This window comes from Marmota monax, unplaced genomic scaffold, assembly GCF_021218885.2.
Source record: "Marmota monax isolate L192 unplaced genomic scaffold, Marmota_monax_Labrador192_F-V1.1 WCK01_AAM20220418_F8-fsc00017, whole genome shotgun sequence".
NCBI lineage: Eukaryota > Metazoa > Chordata > Mammalia > Rodentia > Sciuridae > Marmota > Marmota monax.
Window position 1 is genome coordinate 4,330,186 of NW_026695241.1, and position 23,139 is coordinate 4,353,324.

The following is a 23,139-nucleotide window of genomic DNA, read 5'->3' on the forward strand; positions in this document are numbered from 1 at the left end:
CTGTGTGTGTCGCAGCTGGACAAGATCGAAGGTGTGTTCGAGCGGCCGAGCGACGAGGTCATCCGGGAGCTGTCCCGGGCCCTGCGGCAGGCGCTGGGTGTGTCACTGTTTGGGATTGACATCATCATCAACAACCAGACGGGGCAGCACGCAGTCATCGACATCAACGCTTTCCCAGGTGAGCAGCACGGCTGGTGGCCTGAGGTGGCAGCCATCAGTCTGCCACCTCTGCACACCTGGGAACGGGCTCTGGAGCGGGAGGGGATGAAGGAGCCCAGTACTGGGCATCCTGCACCAGGGAGGACCGGGCCCAGGCGGCCGGGTCCACGCGCCCTCTCACCTTGTGACCTGAGCCGCCAGCATAGCCTCGATGTCCCAATCAGTCCGTCCCTTGAGCCATTCCAGACTCACAGCCGAAGGGACTTTGAAGGGCCACAACCTCTGCTGTTAGGTGAAGGGAAGCCATGGACTAGAGGGTCACACCGCACATTGGTGGCAGGGCAGGTGCTTCAGGACCGTGCTGCACCCAGCCCCCAGCCATGTGACCTGTGCACCGCCCACAGAGTGACAGGTGGAGTCCAACCAGGTCCCACCTGTCCCTGCAGCAGGCCACTCGCTCACCCACGCCCGGGCTCCTGGGCTCAGGCTGGCCTGCCTCTGCCTCCTGAGGGCCGGGGCCGCGGGCCTGGGCCGTGCGCCCCACCGTCCACTCTGTTCTCAATGGTGTCTCTTCAAGCTCCTCGCGGGAGGGGGAACCACCGCCCTTGGCTCATCTCCTTGGCCTGCACCTCCCAGCTCTGGAGCTGCGGGTGCCGGGCACCAGCTAGGTGGCTGAGGAGGCCGTGCCTCTTCCACTCCTGGGCACGCACAAGCTGCTCCAGGCAGCACCCCTGTGCCCAGCTAGGGAAATGGAGGCTTGGGAAGCCACTGGCTCCTTTTGTCCTCCAGCTGTCACTGACCAGGTGCTGTGGGTCCCAGCTAGTCCTGACGCCAGTACAGAAGTGAGCTGGACTGCCAGGTCCTAGCCGGAGGCCCACACCATAATTGGGAGGGAGCAAGAGACAGAAGGGTGGGGGTGGCTGGTGGCTCTTCTGTGAAGCTGTGACACCAGAGCAAATCCTGGCCAGAAAGGAAAGAGCCACCCACCAGAGATGGAGCAGTGGTCCCCGTCTCTGAGGGCAGCCTGCCGCGGCGTGGTCTCACTTTGGGGGCAGTGTCTAAGGTCCGTGTTAAGCCCACGTCATTCAGTCTGCCTCAGTCCCCCTGGGTGGAGTCTTGAGGCAACTGAAGCCGGAGGGAGAGAGCTGGGGACCTGGGGTGCAGCAGCAGGACGTGAGGAATGAAGGGGCGAGGCAGGGCTGCAGGGTGGTCAGGGGGGACTCTGGACCATGGACTGCGGGGGCCACACGTGGAAGTTCTAGGAGGAAGAGTGGGAGGCTTCCCTGTGAGCCCACCGTGTCGTGGGCCCAGGGCAGTCTGTCAGGGAACAGTCACTGAGCCAGTGTGGACAGGGAGGCTTTTTCCAGGAGTCGAGAGAAGGGCCATCCTCCTAGGGCAGGAGGGTCGCGGCTGCGCCCAGCAGAGGCTGGTGAGGAGTCTGCTGCCGAGGTGGCCCCAGAGACCGGGGCTCCAGGGAGACGGCTCTGCTTGCCAGCCCTGTAGAGCACTCCTAGGGACAGCAGAGGGGTGGGCGAGCTCAGGGCCTCAGGTGTAGTAGCAGCCCTGTCAAAGAGGCCACCCACTGCCCGGTGGTGTTGACCCCTCTGTGTCCCAGGCCTGTGTAGAGACAGGCAGCAGCCAGTCTCCCCCTCCCCACTGCACCCTGGAGGACTGCTGTGATCACCACTTGCCAAGAGGACGAGGTCAGGCACTGAGGGACCTGTCCGAGGTCACGGGTCCCTACGTGGTGGAGCTAGGGCTGCACTCTGACCATGAGATTTGCTGCCTCTTGGCAGAGCCCGGTGCTGAGTTCAAGTCCAGGCTCTGCCTTCACAGTCCACGACGGCTTGGCCACCTGACCTTGGCCCCATCCACCCCTGCGCAGGTGGGAACAGCATCTCCCACCCTGCAGTGTGCCCAGGACCGTGTGGAGCTGGCTCCTGTCCTGGTCCCCCCTGTCTGCATCCCCCCTGTCTGCACCTGCTGGTGTCAGCCCACCCCGCCTCCTGCTCCTCCCAGGCCTCGAGGAGGCAGCGGCCTCTGCACATCCCCCAGCCCCAGCTCTGCGCGCGGCGCTGGGCCTGGTCTGGGATGAAAGCAGAGCAATTGCTGAGGAACTGCCTCTGGATTCCCTGGAGACCTGCCCGAGTGTCCCCCGTGTCCTTCCTGCTCACACGCCTACCCCGGCTCCCAGCAGCCACCCCCACAATCCTGGGCGCCTCAGACCCGGGTCTGTCCTGCCCTTCACCCCTGGCCGCAGGCTGACGGGGCACCCAGTCCGGGGCGCCCAGCACCAGGTTGTTCTAAGACACCGACAGGTCAGTGGCCTTGATCCGATCTCGGCTGTGCCACTTAGGAGCTTGTGACGCTGGGCCTCTGAGCCTCCACGTCCTCCTCTGTAAAGGGGCTGCGAGGAGGCAGCAACCAGGGGACGGGATCCCAGTCCTGTGGCCAGCACCGCCCGCGTGGCCTGTGGACACTGGCGTGGATTCGTCACCATCCTCTCTGGTTAACAGTCCCACGTTTTCATCCGTAAAGTGGGCGGGTCTGTGAGGGTGATGTCACCCAGTGCTGGACATGGAGGCACTGCGTTCCAGCCACATGGCCCTTTCTGTTTCTGCCGTGGGCCTCTCTCTGCAGCACATCAGTCAGCTGCTGAGTGATGAGTGGACACAGAGGAGCCCCAGCTGGTGGCCCCGCACACGGCCGTGCAGTGTTCTGAGGCTACACAGGGCCGTGTCCCAGGCTTTGCCACCCGTCTGTGCGAGTGGCTGGGAATGTCAACCAGGGCATGTGCCGGTGTTCAGTGACCTCTCGGCACGGGGTGCAGTATCCAGGGTGGTCCAGCTTCAGCGGGGCGGGCAGTACCCAGAGTTCCCCGAGCTGGTGGGCTGCAACTCCTGCCCAAGACCTCTCCTGCCCTGCTGTCTTCCTGGAGCCGCGGGCCAGTTCTCGTCCTTCCAGACCCGCCCTGGCAGGCCCCACCTAAATCTGAGGATCCCAAGGACTTTGCTTCACATCTGCGTTGGGAGGTGCCGCCCCAGGCAGACACTGGCAGTTCATGTGGCCTGGTGGGCAGAGCCTGGAGGCTGTCTCTGAGTGCAGGGGGCACCGAGGGCCTCCTCCTGTGTTTTAGGGTGAAAAAGGAACACTGGATTTGGGCTGTGGCTGCTCTGGGTCAGACAGCACCGGTGTTCTAGCCCCTCTGGTTGATGCCCATAGAAGCCTCTACCACAAGATGTATCCTCTTCAGTGGACAGCTGAGGCTCAGGACAGATGCAGGAGCCAGGAATCAGGCCTGAGGCCAGGTTCAGGCAGACCCCATGGAGTCTGTATATCATTCAAAGTGGGCTTTGGTGCTGCCACCTCCAGCCATTATCTCACCCCCTCAGGTGGGTGTGTTCACCATCTTCCCATTACTGTAAGAAAATACCTGAGATAATAAAGCTAAAAAGAAGGAAGGTTATTGGGCATGATGTCTCATACCTGTACCCCACAACTTGAGAGACTGAGGCGGGACCATCGCAAGTTCCAGGCCAGCTGCGCCATTTTTGTTTCTACTGTGGGCATCCCTGTCTCAAAATATTCAAAAGGCTAGGAATGTAGCTTGGTGGTGGAGTGCCCCTGGGTTCGGTCCCAGTATCACAAAGAGGAAAGGTGGTTTGCACTCACAGTTGGGAGGTTTCAGTCTGCTCTGGGGCCTGTGGCAGAGCAGCATATCATGGGGTGGAGGTCACAAGGCAAAGGAAGCGCATTCTCCTAGTGTGTGGGAGGGGGGAGGTGGAGGGTGCCAGGTCCCTGTACCCCTTTCCAGGTCCCCCATGACCAGAGACCTCCCACTAGGTGCCACCCCTCAGGTCCCCCACCTCCAGCATGCGGGCCCTCAGGGGACCCTTATCCACACCATGGCAGTGGGTGGACAGGTGCTCACCACTTCACAGTGGCTCACCGCTTCTCAGGGTCAGGGCCAGCCCCTGGCCCCACGGGAGTGACCTGGCTGCTGGTCGGCCTGTGTCCGCTCCCCCGCCCGCTGGCTGACCTGCGCTGTCTGTCTCCACCCCAGGCTACGAGGGCGTGAGCGAGTTCTTCTCAGACCTCCTGAACCACATCGCCACCGTCCTGCAGGGCCAGAGCACGGGTGCAGCCGCCGCGGGGGACGCGGCCCCGCTGAGACACAGCAGGCTCCTGGCCGAGCAGGCGGGCAGCCTGGCAGGCGAGTGGACGTGCAGCGCCAGCCCGGGCTGCTGCGTGCTGGGCCAGGACGCGCCCTGGAAGACCGAGGCCGAGGCGGGCGCGGGCAGCGCTGCCAAGCTGCCGCACCAGAGACTGGGCTGCACCGCGGGCGTGTCCCCCAGCTTCCAGCAGCACTGCGTGGCCTCCCTGACCACCAAGGCCTCCTCGCAGTAGCCACAGAGCCAGGACCCAGAGGGTGGCGGAGCACGCCACTGGGCATCAGCCCCCAACGGACGCTACTCAGAATTCCCGATGATCTGATGCTTTTTTTAATTTTTAACCTGATTTTCTGATGTCGTGGTCTAAATGAGGGGGGAGATGGAAGGGAACAGCCTCGGGGATGGGGACCCTGCTTCCCGCCTGCGGATCTCGTCGGAGTTGACACGGCTGAGTTTCAACACTAGGTCTGAATGTGGGGGTGTGTGCGTGCGTGGGTGGTGCTAGGAGCGTGTGCACATCCGTCTGTCTGTCCCCACGGCTGCTGTGGACCAGGCTCTGGGACCCTGGAGGGAGGCCCGCTCCTGGGCTGTGGCCCAGCAGAGCGCCGAGAATGGTTCTCCTTCTTCCAAGTCCACCCACGCCCCTGACCCGACCCTCCCTGTCCACCTTGGCCCTTCCAAGCCGACCCCCTCAGGGCTGCTGCTGGCCCCTCCCCAAAGCCAAAGGACGACAGGCCCTGGCGGGGAGCTGTGTGCGGCCCCCACCCCTGCCCACGGGAGAAGAGGAAGTTTCCAGTGGGCTAAGGCCCATGTCCTTGGTCGCTGCCACTCCTCACTGCTCCCTGGGGGCCACCAGGTCCCTCCCAGGGTCCCACCTAGCACTGCTGTTCCCTGGACCCAGGGGGGCTGCTGGCTTGCCCAGGACCACTCCCTCCGTCTCCTCCTAGATCCCTTCTCTCCAGAGGGCAGTCAGGTCCAGGGCAGGGCAGGTCAGCTGGTGCTCGGTGTCCTGCCCCCTTGGCAGCCTGCTGCTCCCCCAGCACCCCAGAGGACGGGCAGGAGCCTCTGCTGGGAATCCTGGCCAGCGGGGTCCCTCTTCCTGGGCAGGAGGAGGCTGCCCTGCGGTTCACTCCTGCACACAGTGGGCACTAAGCCAGCCTGCAAGACAGCCACACCGCCCCAGACCCGCTCGCCACAGCAGCAGGCCACCACTGGCTGACCCAGTCCGCAGGAGGGTCCGCCAAGGGTGCAGCCCAGTGAGGGGCCTGGGCCCGGCATGATCTCGTGTCATGAAGTGCAGTTCGCTTGGGAAGAGAAGGGCCACTGAGCTGTCCCGCATGGTCCAGTGGGACGGAGGACACTGGAGGGAGCGCCAAGGGCCCTGGAGAGCCGCTGAGCCTGGCACTCAGGGCGGGGACCCTCCTTTGGGCAGCTGCCAGGACCCGAGCCATGGAGCTGCCTGGCCTCCTCAGAATGGCCCAGGACTGGCCACGTTTACAGGATCTGAGCGTTGACCCTGGTGGATGTCTGCTCGTCACCTGTCCTGGGCCTGACCCCGAGCCCGGGACACGGGACGCATGGCAGCCTCTTGCACTGCTTTGTCTTCAAAATAAACTACTGAGATCAACCTGCATTTCCCACATGTCTCTGGGTGTGGCTCCTGTTCTGTCACCTCCCACAGTGTGGCCTCCTGAGGCAGAGTCCCAGCCCCCGCTGCCTGGAGGACCCCGGCGACCTGCATGTCTGTCCCTCTGATCAGTCCAGGTCACGTGGGTAGCGTCCAGGGCTGGCTGGCAGGGAACTGCCTTCTGGCGCTATGGCCCTCCTCTGGCCTCCACGCAGTGGTGAGTGGGGCAGTTGGTTCCCCCCATGGAGCTGGGTCTTGCGAAGGCCTAGGGACTGTACAGGAGCAACCTCAGGCTGGTGGAAGCCATTGGCAACGTGGAGCATGGATGGGCACTATGGGTGGTGAGGGGACGCCAGCCACCCCTTGGGGGGCCTCAGTAGCCAGGCAAGAGACCCTGTCCTCTAAATGCCCCATGTGCACACTGACCTTGTTGGTCCCAGGGTGCTGTCCCCACTTGGTTCCCCTGAGGCCTTGCTGGCCTTGGCCTTGGGGCTGGGTGTTGGGGAGACAGGCCCACTGAGGAGGTGGGTGGTGGCAGGCTGTCCCCTGGGATGGTAAGAGCTGGCCCCACAGGAGGACCCCGATAGGCAGAGACCAGCCCTGCCAGCAGCCTGGGGCGGCCGGGCTCATACCCAAGCTTCTGTTTCCGAGTTGGCCGGCACGTCAGCCCCGGGGCTTCCCATCTTGCTGGTGTTCAGGGGACTGGGCTGCTGAGGGGCAGCGGAGCAGGTGACAGGACCACACATAGCTGAGCCTTGGAGTCGCCTGCACGGCCTGCTCTGTCCTGGGCCCAGAGGCATGGCCTCCATCTCTGCCTGAGGACACTTCCCAGGGCAGCGTGTCTGCATAGACATGACGCCCAAATGCCAGCTCTGGTGTCTGTCCCCACTGGAGGAGCAGAGGGCGTCTGTCTTAGACTAGGGTCGTCATCCCTGGTGTCCTGCAAGTGTGGCTTTGCAGTGCGTGGTGGGTGGGGCTGACTTGGGGTCCCCAGCGCCATTTGTGGCAGTCAGATGCCCCTGAAGCCTCAAGGGACTCTGGGGCATCTGGCACGGGCCTGCCCATGCCTGTAACCCTAGCAACAAAGGAGAAAATGACCTGGAGGAAGGGGTCCTCAGAGGCCACCAAGTGGGCTTCACAGCAGGCTGACTGACAGCCCTTCTGGCCGACTGCAGAGTGACTGGTGCTGGCTAGACGGCCACTCTGAGACCAAGGGAGCCTGAGTCTTCAGCCTGGAAGACATCGTTGGCTCTTGGGCATTCTTGCTGGCTGCTGGCCACAGAGAGCCATCGCATGGCCTCACCCCGCCTCACTGATGGTCCTGGGCTTTGTGTCTTCCCTCTGGTCTGTCCCTTGGAAACGGATCACGGACCCAGTGGGACCCCAGCAGCTCCTCTCCTTGTCTGTGCCGCAGCGCACTGGCCCTGGGACTCCGAGCCCTGGAGCTGGGTGCCAGCAGCTCCACGTGGGCTTCCCTGGGGCGGACAGGAGCCCCCCTGGAGGGCAGCCCTGAGTCTCCACCTCCGTGGCCAGCCTGGCCACGCCCACTGCATACACTCCCGCCCAGCCAGTGTGAGGCGACCAAGGCTCGTGCCTCAGGTCCCCCCTCACAGTTGGGGTCTGTGCCTCTGCTTCTCTCCACACGGCATGGCCAGCGTGGACGTGGCCGCTGGTTCCCTGGGCAGCGGGGCCTCTGCTGCTTGGGTCCTCTTCCTTCTGGTTGTGTCCAGCTCGGCCTTTCCAGAAACGGTTGCATTTTCTCTTTACTGCCCAAGTCATCTGAAACCTGGCATCTTGAGGGGGCTGCCCTCCTGCAGGGTGTCACTCAGGACACCAGCTCAGGCTGGGTTTTCCCCAGGGTGTCAGGGTAGTGCCCACACTGTGCTGGGTGACCAACCCTGATCACAAGCAGCTCTACCAGAATCCCACCCTGGGCTGCGCTTAGTCTGTACGTCCAGACCACAGCCCGCGCGTCACTCTCGAGAACATCATGCTTCCCTCCTGGCTCTTTTCAGCTGGCTTGTCTTTGGGATGGGTTATTCTGGGGACAAGGAGACCCTGTGCTATCTCCTTACCAGCTCATCTTGGTAGTGGGTGTCTTGATCGCTGATGGCCTAGAAATGCAGCTGGTGCTGTTTGCTATTCCGTAGCCATTGCCGCGGGGAAGCTGCAACATGGGAGGAGATACACGCCACAGAACCGCAGCCATGCAGAGGGGGTGCCTTTGTGCCCCAGGGGTGGGCATTGGCAACAGCGGGCAGCCTGGCTTCCTGAGCCCCCCAGACAGCTCTGCCACCGTAGTCCTGGTTTTCTGGCTCACCATGTCCCTCTTCAGGCCTTAGCATCGTCTGGTAAGGAGATAGCAAGGATCACCCCCATTTACAGATGCCAAGATGGAGGCTCTGAGACCCAGTAAGCTGCTGAGCTCTTCGGCTAGTTGGACTGGGGATGGCTAGTTGGACTGGGGATGCCTGGAGCCTAAGGCCCAAACCCGAGTTCTCGCCACCAATATGCTGTGCAGACTGACCCGACAGAGAACTACGGAATCCCACCTAGTACCGGGCACAGTGCTGCACGCCTGTCATCCCAGGGGCTTGGGAGACTGAGGCAGGAGGATCCCAAGTTCAAGGCCAGCCTCAGCAATTTAGCAATTTAGACCCTGTCTCAGAATAAAAGACTAGGAGTGTAGCTCAGGGGGAAGCAGCCCTGGGTTCAATTCCAGTACCAAGAAAAAAATCCCAGCTGGCCCTCTGAACGTGGCTCTAGGTCCCCGCAGGTGTCACTGATGCCTCTGAGCCTCACTTGGGTGGGCAGCCGTCCTGGCCCTGGCAGGGGAGCACCAGGCAGGCCCCTGCCAAGGTCGCCATCCCACAAGGTCTCACCGTCCTTCCTGCGCATCAGCCTCACTGGCCTGAGTCTTACCCTACGTGCACAGACCAGGGATCTTAGCCCCAGAACTGCCACCTGGAGAGGTGACATGCCTGTCCAAGACCAATGCCAGTCCAGTAGAACCATGCTTGAACCCAGCCTCCTCTGCCTCCAGCAGGGTTGGCCTCAGCAGAGGGACATGGGCTTGTGCTCCCTCCTGCTGACAATATGTCCCAGTGGGTGGCATTGGCTGTGGACCGTCCAGCTTTCCCCACTGGGCAGTGGGCTTCTCAAAGCCAGGGTTTATGCCAGTCCCCTCCTCATGCCAGGCCCATCTCCCAGAATTACCAGGCCTCTCAGAGCAGGACACACCAAGATCATAGCCCACACTCAGAGCCTGCTAGGAAGCCACCTCTCTGCCCCTGCGCTGGGGGCAGAGAACGCAGCCATAGGAGAACGTTTGACGGACAACTGAATGATGGGCCCTGCCCCGCCAGCTGGGCCCAGTCGCAGTGCTGCCTGGCCTGATGGCATCATCCTGCACAGCCGGGCTCAGTGCCGGGGGCGTCCCTCCTGCCTGTGACTCGGAGCATTTCACCTTCTCTGCCTCGGTTTCTCAGTCTTGAAGCAGAACAAGACCCGCGGTGCTCTCGTGAACTGTTACATGCATGAGGGCTTCCGACAGCCCCCGTCCTAGGCACATGACAGGCCAGCCATCAGGGCAGGCAGAGTCTGGATTCGGCCAGGAGCAGCCTGCAGCTCAGAAGCTCTCGTCGGGAAGTCCAAAGCCAGCCCGGTGCCTGTGGCTTGGGGCAGGCACCAACTGGGGCCTTCAGGGTCTCTACCCAGCCCCACAGGTAATCAGGGACTAGCTCAGAAAGCAGAGTCTGTGTCCCAGCCTGGCCTCACCTCCACACGGCCCAGCTCAGAGTGACAGGTGTCACTTCATCCACATAAAACTGCTTCAAGATGGATCAGCTTCCCCATTTTACAGATGGGGAAACTGAGGACCAGGAGTACAAAGCCACCTGCCTAAGATCCCACAGCTAAGAAGTGGCCCAGAAAGGCCCAGACGGACTGAAACTCCCCTGTCCCTTTGCTCAAATCCTGTGTGTGTGTCCATTGGGAGTTGAGAGGGAAAAAAAATTCAAAGAAAAACGAAAGAGCCCAGAGCAGGTTTTATTTTTCCTTAGATGAACTTTATACAGAACGTATTCTAGTCAGGAGTTTTCAGCTTTCACCGAAAGCTCAGAAGTTATTGCCGCTGTGCCCGGGGCTGTGAACGTGGAGGGGCTTCTAGGAAGCTGCCTGTGTTCAGAGAGCAAGGTCTGTGTGGAGAGCCCTGGCCACTCCACACAGGAGGCCAGGGCGGGGCAGGAGGGAGGGGAAGGAGCGTGGGGGCGGCAGGGTGGCCCGGGCCTGGGCTGCCGGAGGCCACCTCCCTACCGGAAGCCGCGCCCTGGCCGTCTGGGCAGGACCTGTAGAGGGGACAAGAGAGCCAGGCCCACGGGTGCCAGGGGCCCTGGCTGGCCGGCGCCTCAGCCCCGCTGCAGCACCTGCAGCTGGTGAGCCACCTTCTCCAGCTCTGCCTCGATGGCCGAGAGGCTCTCCAGCTCCTGGTCCTAGGAGAGAAGGTCAGGGTCATTGGGAGCTGGCCTGTGCTGTGGGATCAATGTTACAGTTAACAGGACTGGTGGCTGCTGGTTGGCTGCATGGCCTTGGACAGGTGGCTCTGCCGGGGAGTCTCATCTGCACCGTGGGGACGTGGCACCACGCTGGGGGCTTGCCTGAGGGCCAGCGGGCAGGTGGGAAGCAGAGGCCCTGGGTGCAGCCCTGCTCCCTCTCGATGGTCCACGCAGGCGGAGTCTGTTCTTTCAGGGTACGTGGACCATGAAGCCCTGGTTCCCTTAAGGGACCCTCCCTTGGCCCAGACCATGGGCGACAGCTCTCTGGGTGGCCAGGCTGGGCGTGGGACTGTCTTCTACAGCCTCCATACCTGAGGGGGCCGTGGGGACTGCAGCACGGGCTGGACACTGACAGATGCCCATGTCCACCTGCTAAGGCTGGGCCTGTTCCTGACCTCAGGGGGACCCTGAGCTCCGGCTGCCAGGGTGGTTCAGGGGAGCAAGGGACCCTTCTCTGAGCCCTGCTCTGGGGCCCATGTCCCAGAACTTCTAGTCCTCTCAGAGCAGGACACACCAAGAGCATAGACCCCACTCGGAGCCTAGCTAGGAAGCCACCTCTCTGCCCCTGCCCTGGGGGTGGACTTCCAAGGTCCCACACCACGGCCCACCTGGGCCCAGTTCATGGGATACTGACAACTGTTGCCTTGGAAATGGGGACCTAGAGCCCCCTGACCTTGAGGGGCCCTGGGGGGTGAGTTCGTTCTTTTGGGGTGTTCTTTTTTTGCAGAGCTGGGGTGGAGCCCAGGGCCATGTGTGTTGGGCAAGTGCTTACTCCTGGCCATGCCCAGCCAACCCCCACCTTTTTTTTAAATTGTATTTTGAAACTGGCTGTCACGAATTTGCCCAGGCTGGTGTCAAACGTGTGATCCACACCCCAGCCTGAGCCACTGGCTTGACAGGCAGCCAATGCGGAGGTTTCTAAGACCCTTGGATGGGGAGGAGGCCCCCACCCCACCTTGACCACAAGACTCAGGGGTCCCCACTGCCCCACCCTGGCCCCTGGCCCCCTCTGCCTGTGGAGACCGGAAGCTGGCAGAGTCTCTGGTACCTCATTATTCTGCCATTTCTGGGGCTGCTCCCCTTGTCCTGGAGGTGGGGCTGCTCCTGGCCCTTCGCCCAGTCCTGGGGACACGGGTACCTGCCCCTCCAGCCCCAGCTGCCAAGGAGCGTCTCTCTCTCAGACCACCAAGACCAGACCCAGGCCCAGGGAGGTCAGGATCAAAAGAAGGGCCCCTACTTTTTGGGTGGGCTGAGAACAAGCTTGGGGTGAGGGCTCTGGTCCCTGGTGGTCCCCAGAGCACTGAGGCTTGAATCAGGTTCCACCAGGGTCTCCTCCAGCCCAAGGTGGCACTGCCTGCCTGACAGGGAACCCAGCTCCTGGGCGGCTGTGCACTGGCCACATGCTCAGCATCCCAGTGGCCCTGGGAGGCCCAATTCCCAGCATGGACGTCTAGTCATGATGCCAAGGTGGGCAGAAAGGGGGTGGGGACGTGAGGCTCAGAGGAGGGCCACCACCTGCCCAGGGCCGAGAGCCAGGGAGAGGCTGGCTCAGGCCTGCGGGCAGAGGCCAGGTCTCCCTCCCGTTCACACAGGCCCCGAGGGCCAGCGGGCTCTACCCTGCCCCTCCGCCATCATGGGAAGAGGGTGCACCCAGGCCTCCTGGGAGCCAAGACATGGCCGGGGCCTGGACCCCTAGGCCGGTCCTGCCCCCTGTCCCCAAGCTCTCTATCCAAAGCCCAGGCTGCACCTGTCACTCTCCCACCTGCTCAGACTCCCCAGGGCGCCCAGCAGCTCCCAGGCCGGGCCGAAGGCCTCCTGCCAGCTGTGGGCAGTTCCCCAGGTGCCCGCTGGGAGCCCGGGCACCCCCAGCCCTGAGAGTCCCTGGCTGTGCACCCCTCTGGGTCTAGATTCCAGGGGTCTGGGTCCCCTGCAGGGGGCAGTGATGTCCGAGTGCAGCTGTCCCCAGGCCTGGCCAGGGCCGCTCCCTCCCGTAGCCACCTCCGCTCTGACCTCTGCCCTGCGGTTGGCGCTGCCCTCCTCCTCTTTCTTCTCCTCGGGGTAGCCTCGGGCCTGCAGGGGCAAGCCCGCCTCCACACTGTCCTCCCGGGAGGATGGCCTCCAGCCTCGGCGCAGCTGCAGGTCAGGCCCCCTGGGGCCAAAGGCCCGGGCCCGGAAGGAGAGCTTCATGGAGCGGTCGGGGTCAGGGCCAGGGTCGTCTTCCTCATCCTCCCCGTCCAGCCGCTTCCCCGCCGTCAGCTCCTGGGCCAGCTGGTCCATCTTGCTCCACCGCGGGGCCTCCTCCCACTCCCTGGAGGGCCGCGGCTCCTGCTCCCCGCTCTTCCCGGCCCGGCCTCGGGGGGCCCCTGCCGCGTCCTCCTCCTCTTGCTGCTCCTCCTGCTCCCCCTGCCCGGGCCGCTCTCCCCTGCCCTCGGGGGGCCGGGCATCCTCAGCCCCTGGCTTCGGGGCTCCATCCACCACCAGAGCCATAGACCGACCTGGAGCAGGTGACAGAGCAGGAGGTGAGGGCCAGCAGCTCCCCGTCCCACCGCCCAGTGGCCTCTGCGGGCCACGGTCAGGCCACGGGCTTGGCTCTCAGGGTCGCGCCTTTGCACGGCGTCCACATGGAGGGCAGGGCCACCCTGATGCCCTGCCCGTCAAGACCCCTCAGAGGTCCGGGGTGGGGGGCCAGAGCTGGCTCCTCCTCTAGCCCAGAAGCCCCTGGCCCAGCGGGCTACCCCCGGGGGGCTGCCGGGGAGTCAGCTGACCCATCACGGAAGACAATGCTGACCCCAGATCAGCTTGCTCCCACCTGTCATTCTGTCTCTCTGTTCCCAGAGCCTGGCCACCCACCCTGCAAAGCCCCTCTTGCGTCCTGGGCCAGGGGGGTGCTGTGTGGAACAGGGGAAGGGAATAGTGTGGAAGTCAGGCAAACTGGGGTTGGAATTTCCACTTTTACTACAAATTAGCTGTGTGACTTTGGGAAAATTACTTAATCTCTCTGAGCTCCACTTGCCCATCTGGAAAATGGACGTAATACCTACCTTTCGGGATTGTGATGAAGACGGAACAAGATTAAGGAGGAGATTCCCTCCCTCCCCACCCCCGGAGACACGCTGGTTCAGGTCCCCGTCGTACATACTCTTGCCTTTCCGTGTATCCTTGTAGCCGAGGCTCTGTTGGGGCTCAGATGCTGCAGTGGGGCCTTCCTCCTCCGGGGAAGCCTTCTCTGCCGCCTCCGCCTGCTCCTCTTCCCCCTCTGTCTGCGACCCTTGTTCTGCACTCAGGCCACGGAAGGGGCCCTCACTGTCCCCCACAGCCTGCGGGCCTGAGCGCCTGTGGCCTGCGAGGCTGGCTGGTGGCTGGGTGTTAGGGGCCTCCTCTCCAGGGGCCTGGCTGTCCCCCTGCCCAGGCTCAGGGAAGGCCCGGGGCCTGGCTGTGTCTGGGGACTCGGGGCTCGGCTCTGCCTCTTGGGCATCTCTTCTCTCTGCAGCACCTTTGGAGGATGGTTCTTCTGTCACCTCTGCAAAAACAACAGGGTGAAGTTAGGCCCTGAGGACAGCTGTACTGGGGCCTCCCCGATGCCACCTGTGGTCGTGGTCAGCCTGTGTCTTGGCTTCCAGGAAGCTCGGCCCGAGACTAGAGTTAGGGTTCTCCTCCATTCTGGGCTTGATCTGAGTATACCTGGATTGTGGTTTTTATTTCTGCCTCTTAAAACAGGATGTGAATAAAATAAAAATAAAACCCAAAACAAAAAGCAACAGACCCTGAAATGAGAATTAGGACACTGGCTGAACTGCTGTGTGATCTTGGGCAAACCACTTAACCTCTCTATGTAAGAGGCGCCATGACTGGGACTCCATTTTGCCCCCCATATGGGGCTCCTCTGTCTCCCGCACCTGTGAAAGTGCTCAGTTCCTCGGGATTTTCTCAAGGACAAAAAGCCCCCATCATTGCTAGAGTGAGCGCCACTGAGCAAGGCAGCCCCAGGTGCATTCCATCATTTGAGCTTTGGCAGGTCCCCAGGGCTGGGCACGTGCTCACACCACAGGACACACTGAGCGGCAGACAGGGGAAGCAGCCTGTCCACTGCCCACACAGGCTGCAGGCCACAAGTTAAGCCCACTCCCAGCCCCCACACGCCACCTCAGGGTCACTTACGTTGAGCTCTGGGTACAGGTGCACACCTGGATGCCACGCTATGTCCCTCCGAGGCCAGGGCAGGCATGCGTGACAACCCAGACTTGTTCCCGTGAAGCCAGGATGGGGGTCCAAGCCACACCCAGCAGCGCCAGGTGGACAGTGTGGACCAGGCTCGGGGCAGCTGGGCTGACCTGCCGGCTCCCTCCCAGCCCCAGATCAGGGCCACTGGGACCCCGGCTCCTAGAACGGGCCTCCTCTATGGCCATGAAAGAGCAGCGCTCTGCAGGTGGCCTGTGGCTCCCCAGGTGGGAGGACAGCAACCGCCTGGCACCGGCCGAGCCACGGCAGCCTCAACCCACCCAGTGCTCTGGTTTCCAGAATGAGGACCCTGTTTCCCCGGTGTCCCGGCCGCTCCTCGCACCCTCCTGAGACTGGCTACTCTAATGAGCCACCAAATCCTGGGAGGGCAGGGGTGGGCCAGCTCTGCACAGGGGCTACTGGGTGGATCCACCTGCCAGGCCACAGAACTCCCCCCTAGGGCCCCAGCACCTGGATGGACAGTGGGACACCGTGGCCAGGACCCGTAGCTGTGCAGTGGACCACCCGTGTGCAGCCCACCTTGGGGAGGGGAACAGGAGCTGCCGCCCGGGGCCTGCAGGAGGGGCTCCGGCTCTGGGGAGGCCCCGCCCCTCCGGCTCTGGCCAGCAGGGCTGGCACTGACCTTGGGGCTTGGCCTCGCCGCTCTGGCTCTCGAGGACCTCCGAGAGCTCCTCCTCGAAGCTGCGGTGCTTCTTGTGCTGCTGCGCCCTCTCCTTGGACCCTGGAGAGGAGGAGGGAGAGGCCCGTTGGGTCCACTCTGTGGGTCCAGGAGGCCGAAGGTCCCCACTTCCCCATGTGGAGTGGGCGGGTCAGGCCTGCCCAGTGAGACCTCGAGGGGTCTCAGCGAGGGGTGGCAGGTTGGTCCCCCCACCCTCGTCTGGGGCCATCGGGCGGCCACACCACCTCCGCAGACTCGGATGATGCTCTGGGAAAGGACAGCGAGCCCTGACAGACAGAGGGCTGCAGGGACAGGAGTGGGAGTGAGGGACCCTCAGGATCTGAAGCTCAGGCACCTGGAGCAACAGTGGCCGCTCGTCTCCTCCGGGTGCTCTCAGCCCAGGCCCCTGAGAAGCCAGCCCTGCTTGCCCTGAGCCAGGGTCGGCCGCGGGGGTCCACACCCGTCCTGCCCTGTCCCCGCACTGCCCCAGCTGCTGCAGCCGCCCTGACTGTCCCCATACCCGTCCCCACACCCATGCCTCACTCTGGGCACTGGCCCCTCTGCGGGGTCAGCTCTGCAGCTGGAGATGGCTTTTGCCCTTATGGGGACATCTGGGACAGCTGTGAGCCAGGGAGCAGTCCTGGGCCCAGAAAGGTGTGAGTCCCAGGGCTCTGGGGCCACTTCCTCACTGGGTCACCTACACATGGGGCACCGCATGGCAGGTGCCAAGACAGGCAGGGCCGCAGGACAGCACAGGGGCCTAGAGGACGTGGGGGAGTGGGCAGAGGCTGCACCAGGGTGGACGGCCGCGACCGCATGGGCCCCGTGCCCGGGTGCGGGTATGCAGGACCCGCTGCCCTTTAAGAGCCTCTGGTGACGTTATATTTCATGACAGAACTTTAGCTAGTCAGTGTTTAATCTCTAATTTATCGTTTAGTTAAAATATTTAAGGTTTAGTTGGAAACCTGAGCCAGGAACCCATGACGACCGACACAGCCCGGGTCGTTGGGGCCAGGACGCGCCTCCTCCCGGCACCCTCACCGCTGGCGCCTGCCTCCCAGGGGGACAGCCAGAGAAGGGCGCAGGTGAGCTGGGGGGCTGTGTTCTTGCTTCCTCCCCAGATCTGACCTCTCCATTCTCACGGCCCGTCTGCTCCAGCAGCCTCAGAGGGGCACCTTCCCGAGCTGGAGCAGCCTTAGCCCAGGCCTGGGGGGAGCAGGGGAGGGAGGGAGGGTGGGGAGGGGAGGCCCAGCTCACAGACAGCAGCCCACGGGTTGGTGCCCAGGGTGCCAATGGCCCTGCTCTAGTCAAGGGGCCCTTCTCTCAGGAGTCAGCCAGGGGCAGCCCGGCCAGAGACTGGTCCAGTGTGCTGAAGGGGCCACCTCTGGGGGTGGCGGGAGCCTAATCCTCTAGCCCAGCACTCTGCCAGGTCGCCCTCAGGGACAAGGCACTGGCCACCTCTCAGCCACCCATTCCCAGGAGCTGTGGACTCTTAATGTCTTGGGAAGCCACCGCCCTCTGAGATGGGGCTTGCTCCAGGGCGCAGCGTTAGCCCACCCACTCAGAGGCAGACAAGACCCTGCCTGCCGCCACCACTGCCCCTGCAGAGAAGCTCGCAGGGGAAAGAGCCCTTCTTCCTCTCTCCTTGAGAACAGCTGGCTTCTCAGTTTGCAGAGGAAAGGAAAAGGAAAGCTCTCTGCGTTCTAGCCTTGAAAGCAACCTCCTGAGATGGCTGAACTCCAGAGGCCAGGTGGCATTCGGAGAGCTGTTCCTGTGTACTGTGTAGCCCTGGACAGGCCACTCAACCTCTCTGAACCTTGATCTCTTTAAATGCTATCAGTAACAAATTCAACCAGGTGGCAGAGGGGATCCCACCTTGCTGCCCTGCAATTGAAAACAAGTAACTGAGTGCCCCAGAGGACCTTTGCCAACCTTCCTCCCCAATTTTCGGATTCTCAATTGATGGGATTTACCCAGAATTATGTGTAAGGTGACTAGAGCGTACCTTGGAGAGCAAGGTCTTGGAGCTCCTTCAATAAATTCTGGTGCCGCAGGATGGACAGGATCCGCTCATCTGCAGGGAAGGACACAATCACAGGTGGCTTCCAGAGAACAGTCAGGAGGAGATCAGCGTTCAGCTGAGTGCTAAGGAGTTATTCTGGAAACCCCGACAAGCGGCCAGTCAGATCACATCCCGAGATGACACTTGGGAGACTATCCCCCCTCCAAGCCGTCCATCACTTTTCCAGCACCTTGGAAAGGTCAGGCAGGGTCCCCACGGACCTCAGCCCAGGGACAGCAGGCCCTGGGGATGCCGGTGTCTAACCCCTCCTGCTCCAGCTTCTGCCCATCCCGTCCTCTCCTCTGCACCCCAGTGCCCGTCCTCCACTGCCCGCCTCTGGATGGCCAGCGGGTCTTCCAAAGCCCCCTCCCCAGATGCTCACAGCGCCACCCAACAGCTGGCCAAGGCTTGATGGCGGGAAAGATTCGGTCCTCCTCGGGCCCCACGGCACCCTTCAGCCACCACAGACCCGCATGCTGACCGCCAGGGGCCAGACGCTTTCTGACCCTGGGAAAGCACCCAGAACCCCCCCACAGGGAGCTCACAGTCCGGACCTGCTGTTCCTGTCCTGGTTTCACTCTGCCCAGGAGTCAAGTGACCAATCTGTCCCCTCTGCTAGCCCACAGGCTCCAGGAGCGTAAGGCTGTGACCCCTTCCTCGCCCACCCCTCACACCCCAGCACAGTACCGGCCCAGGCAGGTCCTCACTGGGTGACACACTGCACCCCAGCCACGCGCGCCTCCCAGCCCAGGAGGTGGCCGCTCTCCCCAGGCCGGGCCCTACCTCCTCTGAGAGTCTCCAAACACTCCTGGCTGACGGGTGTGGGGCTGGGCTTGGACAGGGTGTCGGAGATGACCTCGACAATGCACTTCATGACCTGGGAGGGGAGCAGAGGTGTGCTGGGGCCAGCTCACAAGGGGCTCGGCCCCGAGTCCACGGAGGCCTGGCTCAGGGCACAACCCTGCCCTTGTCCAATAGTAATAGCCATGCTAACCCTCCGGTGGTGCCTGCCCTGGGCCAGGCCCTCCAGCTGCATGGCCAGGCCAGCACATGCCCCTCCAGGGTAGATCAGGGGGGCTGGCATCTGCCGATTCCAAGGTTGCTTCCCTAGGATGAGGAACTGATTCTGGGAACTAGAAGAATGTCTTACAAAAGTGCTGCGCTCCTGCAGATGCCAAAGGGCCGGCTTCTCCAGGAAGTCCTCCCAGACTGCACAGAGGAGAACAAAGACCTCCCCTGGTTCTGCCAGGTGTGACTCTCAATGTCCTCAGAGCTGTCACATGGAGGCACTATCAGCCTCATAGTCTGGCTTCACATCTACCCATGGGGCACAGCTGGATGTGGGGCACAGATCAGCTACATCTGGGTACCCATCCAAGGCCAATAGCAGCCTATACCTGAAAGCAGTGTCCAGCAAGATGCTGGGGCAATCTAAGCCTCTGATAACTGGACGATCTTTGACGATGGTGCCAACTGTAGTGTGGTATCCTAGCTGTGTGATCTTAGGCAAGTATGCTTAAGAGACTCAGTTCCCTCATCTGGAAAGTAGGAGTGAGAATGTCTTCCCCATGGCCCTTCTAGGGTAATGAGGCACAGATGGGAAACAGTCTATGAAATGGGAAGTGCCTCACACACCAGGGTGGAATTCACAGCTTCAGACCTGCTTCAGCAGCCTAGAGCTGGTGGAGAAGCAGGTGTCAGACTGCCTGAGGCAACACTGGTGGGGAGTGAGGGGGTGGAAGGCTTGTCTATGGGATGCCAAGGCAACCAGCCCAAGGGTGCAGGATGGCATCCTGGCAAGCGCTGTGCAGCGGGTGCAGTCACCACCTCCCAGGGAACACTCAGGTCTCAACCGGCTGCTCTTGTGCTCATGATCCTGGGCTGCTGGAAAGACACAGTGACCAGAGTGGACCCCCAAACGGGATCTAGCCAGCAGCACCCAGCAGCCTGGACCCTGACCTCGCACTGGGAATATCAGAGAGCCACCAGTCTGTGAGGGAACTGGGCAGGGGTCCCAGAGGACTAGGGGTCTAAAAGGGAAGCTGTAGGGAGACAGTGGCTATTTTCTGAGGACCGACCATGTGCTGGGTACTACACACCTCGCCTCAAGGGAAAGGGGAGAAAGGGGAAGCTCAGAAGTTAAGGAATGTTTCCAAGGTTGCACAGCTAAATGAGCAGCCGAGGTTTAAATTCTGGCCCCTGTGCAACTGGAAAAAAAGGAAACATGATTGAGCACCTTGAAGTTGAAATGTTTTTGGTTTTATCTGTAGCCTCTGAAGAGAATGGGCCCTGCTAAGTGAACAGTAGACATTTCTCTGATGCTCAAGTGGAGATATGAGCACCGGAGACTGGAAATCCAGCCCTGGCTCGGGTGGGAATGAACTCCAAGCATGCTTCTGGTGCAGAGTGTTTCCTCCTGCCACAGGAACCCCCACTGGTAACCGCCCAAGTCCTTCCCTGGGTGGCCTCCACCATCAGCCCCAGCTGGCAGGGACCAGTTGGCACCGTCGCCAAATATTTCCACTGTGGCCCTTGGGGGCACCAGGTACCTATGAAGCGGAGGGGTGCTAGTGAGCTGGGTGGGCGAGGGAGAGAGGGAGAGCAAAGGGGAGGCCAGAGCCAGGCAGGTGACAGCTGTCCTTGCAGGTCTGTGGACAACCCGACCAAGCCAGGCCACCAGCAGCCCACGGTAGGCCTGTGGATGCAGGCGCCAGGACAACGACCGACCGGGCACCTAGGCCCCGTCAGACAGACCCAGGCCCCTTCTGGCCACATGGCCAATCTCACAGAACGCTGGGGAAGTCCCCGCAGCGGGACAGCAGGGAGAGTGAGCCGTCTCTGATATCTTCTTTTGCAAGCTGTCCTCAGGTCAGCAGCCGCAGTGCTGGCTCTTGGCTGTATGCCAAACTCACTCCTGCAGCTGCCCAAGAGCTGGCCTCGAGGTATCCACCAGAACCTCCTCCCCCATCCCAGGGCATCCCCAACACCCCTCCTTACCTCGGTGTCCCCTTTATTCATAGGGCTGTTGACAGGGAGGGCAGTGACTGGAAAGAAAGAGAGAGCACCGGGGTCACTCCCCTGTGCCCAGGGGAGCACAGTCCTTCCTGACTGAGTTCAGAGGGGGCCACTCACCCAGCACTCCCCGTCAAAACTGTCCCCACCCAAATGAGAGGCCCGGCTGCCCAGGAGGTGGCCCCAGAGGCTGCCCTGAGGGGCCCTGACTCTCCCCCGGGGAAGCTGCTCTGGAGAAGGCGCGTGGAGGCAAGTGCTATGGCAACACCAGCAGCAGAGCCGGGGGACCCGGGTGGGACGAATGCAGGGACAGGGAGGGACCCAGACGGAGGGGAAGAGCTGGGGAGGGGACTGTGAGAGGCAGGAGTCGGCCAGCACGCAGAGGGAGGGGGGAGCTGAGGAGCGCCGTCCCGCCCCCTCCCCCCAATGACCTTGGCCGGCCAGGCGCGCAGCCCGCGGGGCCCGGACGCGCCCGAGGCCGGAGCCCAGAGCGGGAGCGGCTGCCGGGGGCTGTCCCGTGGGGCTGGGAGTCAAGCCCAGGTGTCCAGCGGGCCTGGGCGGAGGCCACGCTGCCGGCCAGGCGGAGGCGGCGGGCAGGAGGCGGCGGCGCTGTCCGCGGTGCTGAAACCTGGCGCGCCGAGGGGACGCGCGGAGCAGCGCGGGGACCCGGGGCAGGCGGGGAGCCGGGGCCCCTCGGCCGAGCCGGGGCTCACCTTGCCCGGCGCAGAGCAGGAGCGCCAGGACGGCGGCGCAGCGCATGGCGGCGGCGTGGGCAGGGTCGGGCGGCGGGCGGGGCGCTCGGCGAGCGTCCGTCGGTCGGTCTGAGAGCCTCCCGCGCCGGCTGGAGCACTGCAGTAGCAGTAGCTGAGTCGTGTGCGCCGCTTATATACCCGCCACCCCCCGGAAATGACGTCATGGGGCCGCCCCCTGCCCCTTTCCCCACCCCCGGGGTCCAGCCCGCTCCACCTCCAACCTCACCCCTCGCGGGCCCCTGGCCTCCGGCGCTGGTGGGTCTGGCTGCGACCCGGAGGTGGCCCGGCAGGGCTCAGGTGGCCCTCCACCTGTCGACGGTTCCACCGATTTGCTGTGTGTCCATGAGCAAGTCACTTTGCGAGTCTGAGCCTCGCGTTCCTCCGCTGTGCGCACTGAGGTGACTGCCAGTGCTCGGCTGGCTCCTGCGCTTCCCCCTGCGCGCGTGCCTTCTCCCGCGTCCACCCGCTGAGGCACGGTCATCGCCCAGGGTTCCCCAAAACACCAGGAAGTCCCGGAGGCCTCCTTGTGGCGTTCCAGTTTGTGCCTTCGCGTTGATGATTGTGTGTTTCTGGTCTTGAATGAGGGTTACTCGCCATTGCTTTCCCGGCGCCGCGGGCCTCGCGCTCTGGCCCAGTCAGCGGGACTCAGTGATGACAGTCACGTGCGTTGGCTGAAGGCTGAAGTGGGTCTGGGACTCTGCCTGAGCGGCTACTGGGGGCTCCCTCTCCTGGGCCCGGCCACTGTTGGACACTTTTATGCTGGTGGTGAGGGCCGGGTGGGCTCCGGTTTTTAATGTCAAGCCCACACAGGAGTCCTGTGTGGCATCCGCTCTGTAGCCAGAGGCCGGCTCTTGGGAGCACCTTCCTGCTGCTGCCACCAGCTGTATTCTGGAACCTGGATGTTTTGGGGAAGGTCTGTTTCCTGGTTGATTCCTTCTGCCCTGGGACCCTCGATTCTCTGGCCATATTGCTGCTCTCATCCTGGATGCCAAATTGGGAACCTTGTGCTACCTGAGGCCAGTGTCACCGTGAACCTGCATCTGGGTGATAGTTTGGCACTGATTGCCACCTCCAGAGCCCCTCCTTTTTCCTGCCCCTCCTCTGCTGCTGTTTTCTGCTCCATACCTGTGCCCATTTCCTGTCCCTAAATGAAAAACTGGACTGAAATGACCCCATTCATGCATTTATTCACTCAGCAGTGGTTAAGCACCTGCTGTGTGCTTAGAACACCTTAAAACAGCACTCAGCTGTACCCTGAGTATACAGCAGTAAGCAACCCCAGAAAGGCCCATGAACTTCAGGGGTTCATGTCTAGAGGAGGAAGACAGGCAATGGGTAAGGAAGGATTCGAGGTGCTGGAAGTGCTCGGGAGGGGCAGGGTTACATCTAAATGGAGAGGACTGAAGAGGCCTTACCCAAGAGGTGACATTTGGAGTTGGGGAGAGGGGGCCTGCTGTGCCTAGGAAAAGAGAGCTCCAGGAGAGAGACCCACCTTTGCAAGTGCTGGCAATGAAGTACAAGGGCACAAGGGACCTGGAGAATGCAGGGGAAGTGTAACGTGTATTCCATCTCAAATCCGGAGAAATACAGGGAAATCCCCTGTGCTCCTACCACCCAGAGACAAGCATCAGTCATTTTAAAGCATTTATTCTATGGTCTTTGTTGAGGCTGCTTCATTAATTTGAGTTGCCTTTAGCCGAGCCATGAAAGAACAAGGGTCCCTGGCCCTGATGATGTGAATGTGTGCAGGTGTGTGGCCTCTCCTTCTGAGCATCATACCATCAATATTTACTCACGTCATGAGCGTTGTTGTCTGCCACAATTTTTTGTGTACTGCAATGTAACTAATTTTCCGACAGGTATACTCTGTTTCTCACTATGGAGTCCGGCTTGGTGTCATGCACT

At 62.3% G+C, this 23,139-nt stretch overlaps 2 protein-coding genes across 4 annotated transcripts in view; one reads left to right on the plus strand and one right to left on the minus strand.

Annotated features, from left to right (window-relative positions):
- Window positions 1–5,964, plus strand: part of Itpk1 (inositol-tetrakisphosphate 1-kinase) — a 131,090-nt gene extending 125,126 nt beyond the window's left edge. For all 3 annotated transcript variants that reach the window (XM_046440610.2, XM_046440611.2, XM_058577686.1), the window contains 2 exons: window positions 16–178; window positions 4,223–5,964. In XM_046440610.2, the coding sequence (XP_046296566.1) occupies window positions 16–178; window positions 4,223–4,566 (507 nt within the window). In that variant the 3' untranslated portion in view covers window positions 4,567–5,964. The remainder of the gene's footprint in view (window positions 1–15; window positions 179–4,222) is intronic.
- Window positions 5,965–9,980: 4,016 nt separating this feature from the next.
- Window positions 9,981–21,326, minus strand: Chga (chromogranin A). Its single transcript, XM_046440612.1, has 8 exons — window positions 21,196–21,326; window positions 20,468–20,514; window positions 18,254–18,347; window positions 17,414–17,482; window positions 15,373–15,471; window positions 13,651–14,031; window positions 12,522–13,006; window positions 9,981–10,448 (listed from the first exon to the last, which is right to left on the minus strand). The coding sequence occupies exons 1-8, from the start codon at window positions 21,239–21,241 to the stop codon at window positions 10,365–10,367; spliced, it is 1,305 nt and encodes a 434-aa protein (XP_046296568.1). The 5' UTR covers window positions 21,242–21,326; the 3' UTR covers window positions 9,981–10,364.
- Window positions 21,327–23,139: the final 1,813 nt, after the last annotated feature.

Coding starts and splice junctions, on each gene's coding strand:
- Chga (XM_046440612.1), bottom strand. CDS start 21,241: ATGCGCTGCGCCGCCGTCCTGGCGCTCCTGCTCTGCGCCGGGCAAG. Junction 20,515..21,195: donor CCTGCTCTGCGCCGGGCAAG/GTGAGCCCCGGC, acceptor CTTTCTTTCCAG/TCACTGCCCTCCCTGTCAAC. Junction 15,472..17,413: donor CCAAGACCTTGCTCTCCAAG/GTACGCTCTAGT, acceptor CCTCCTCTCCAG/GGTCCAAGGAGAGGGCGCAG.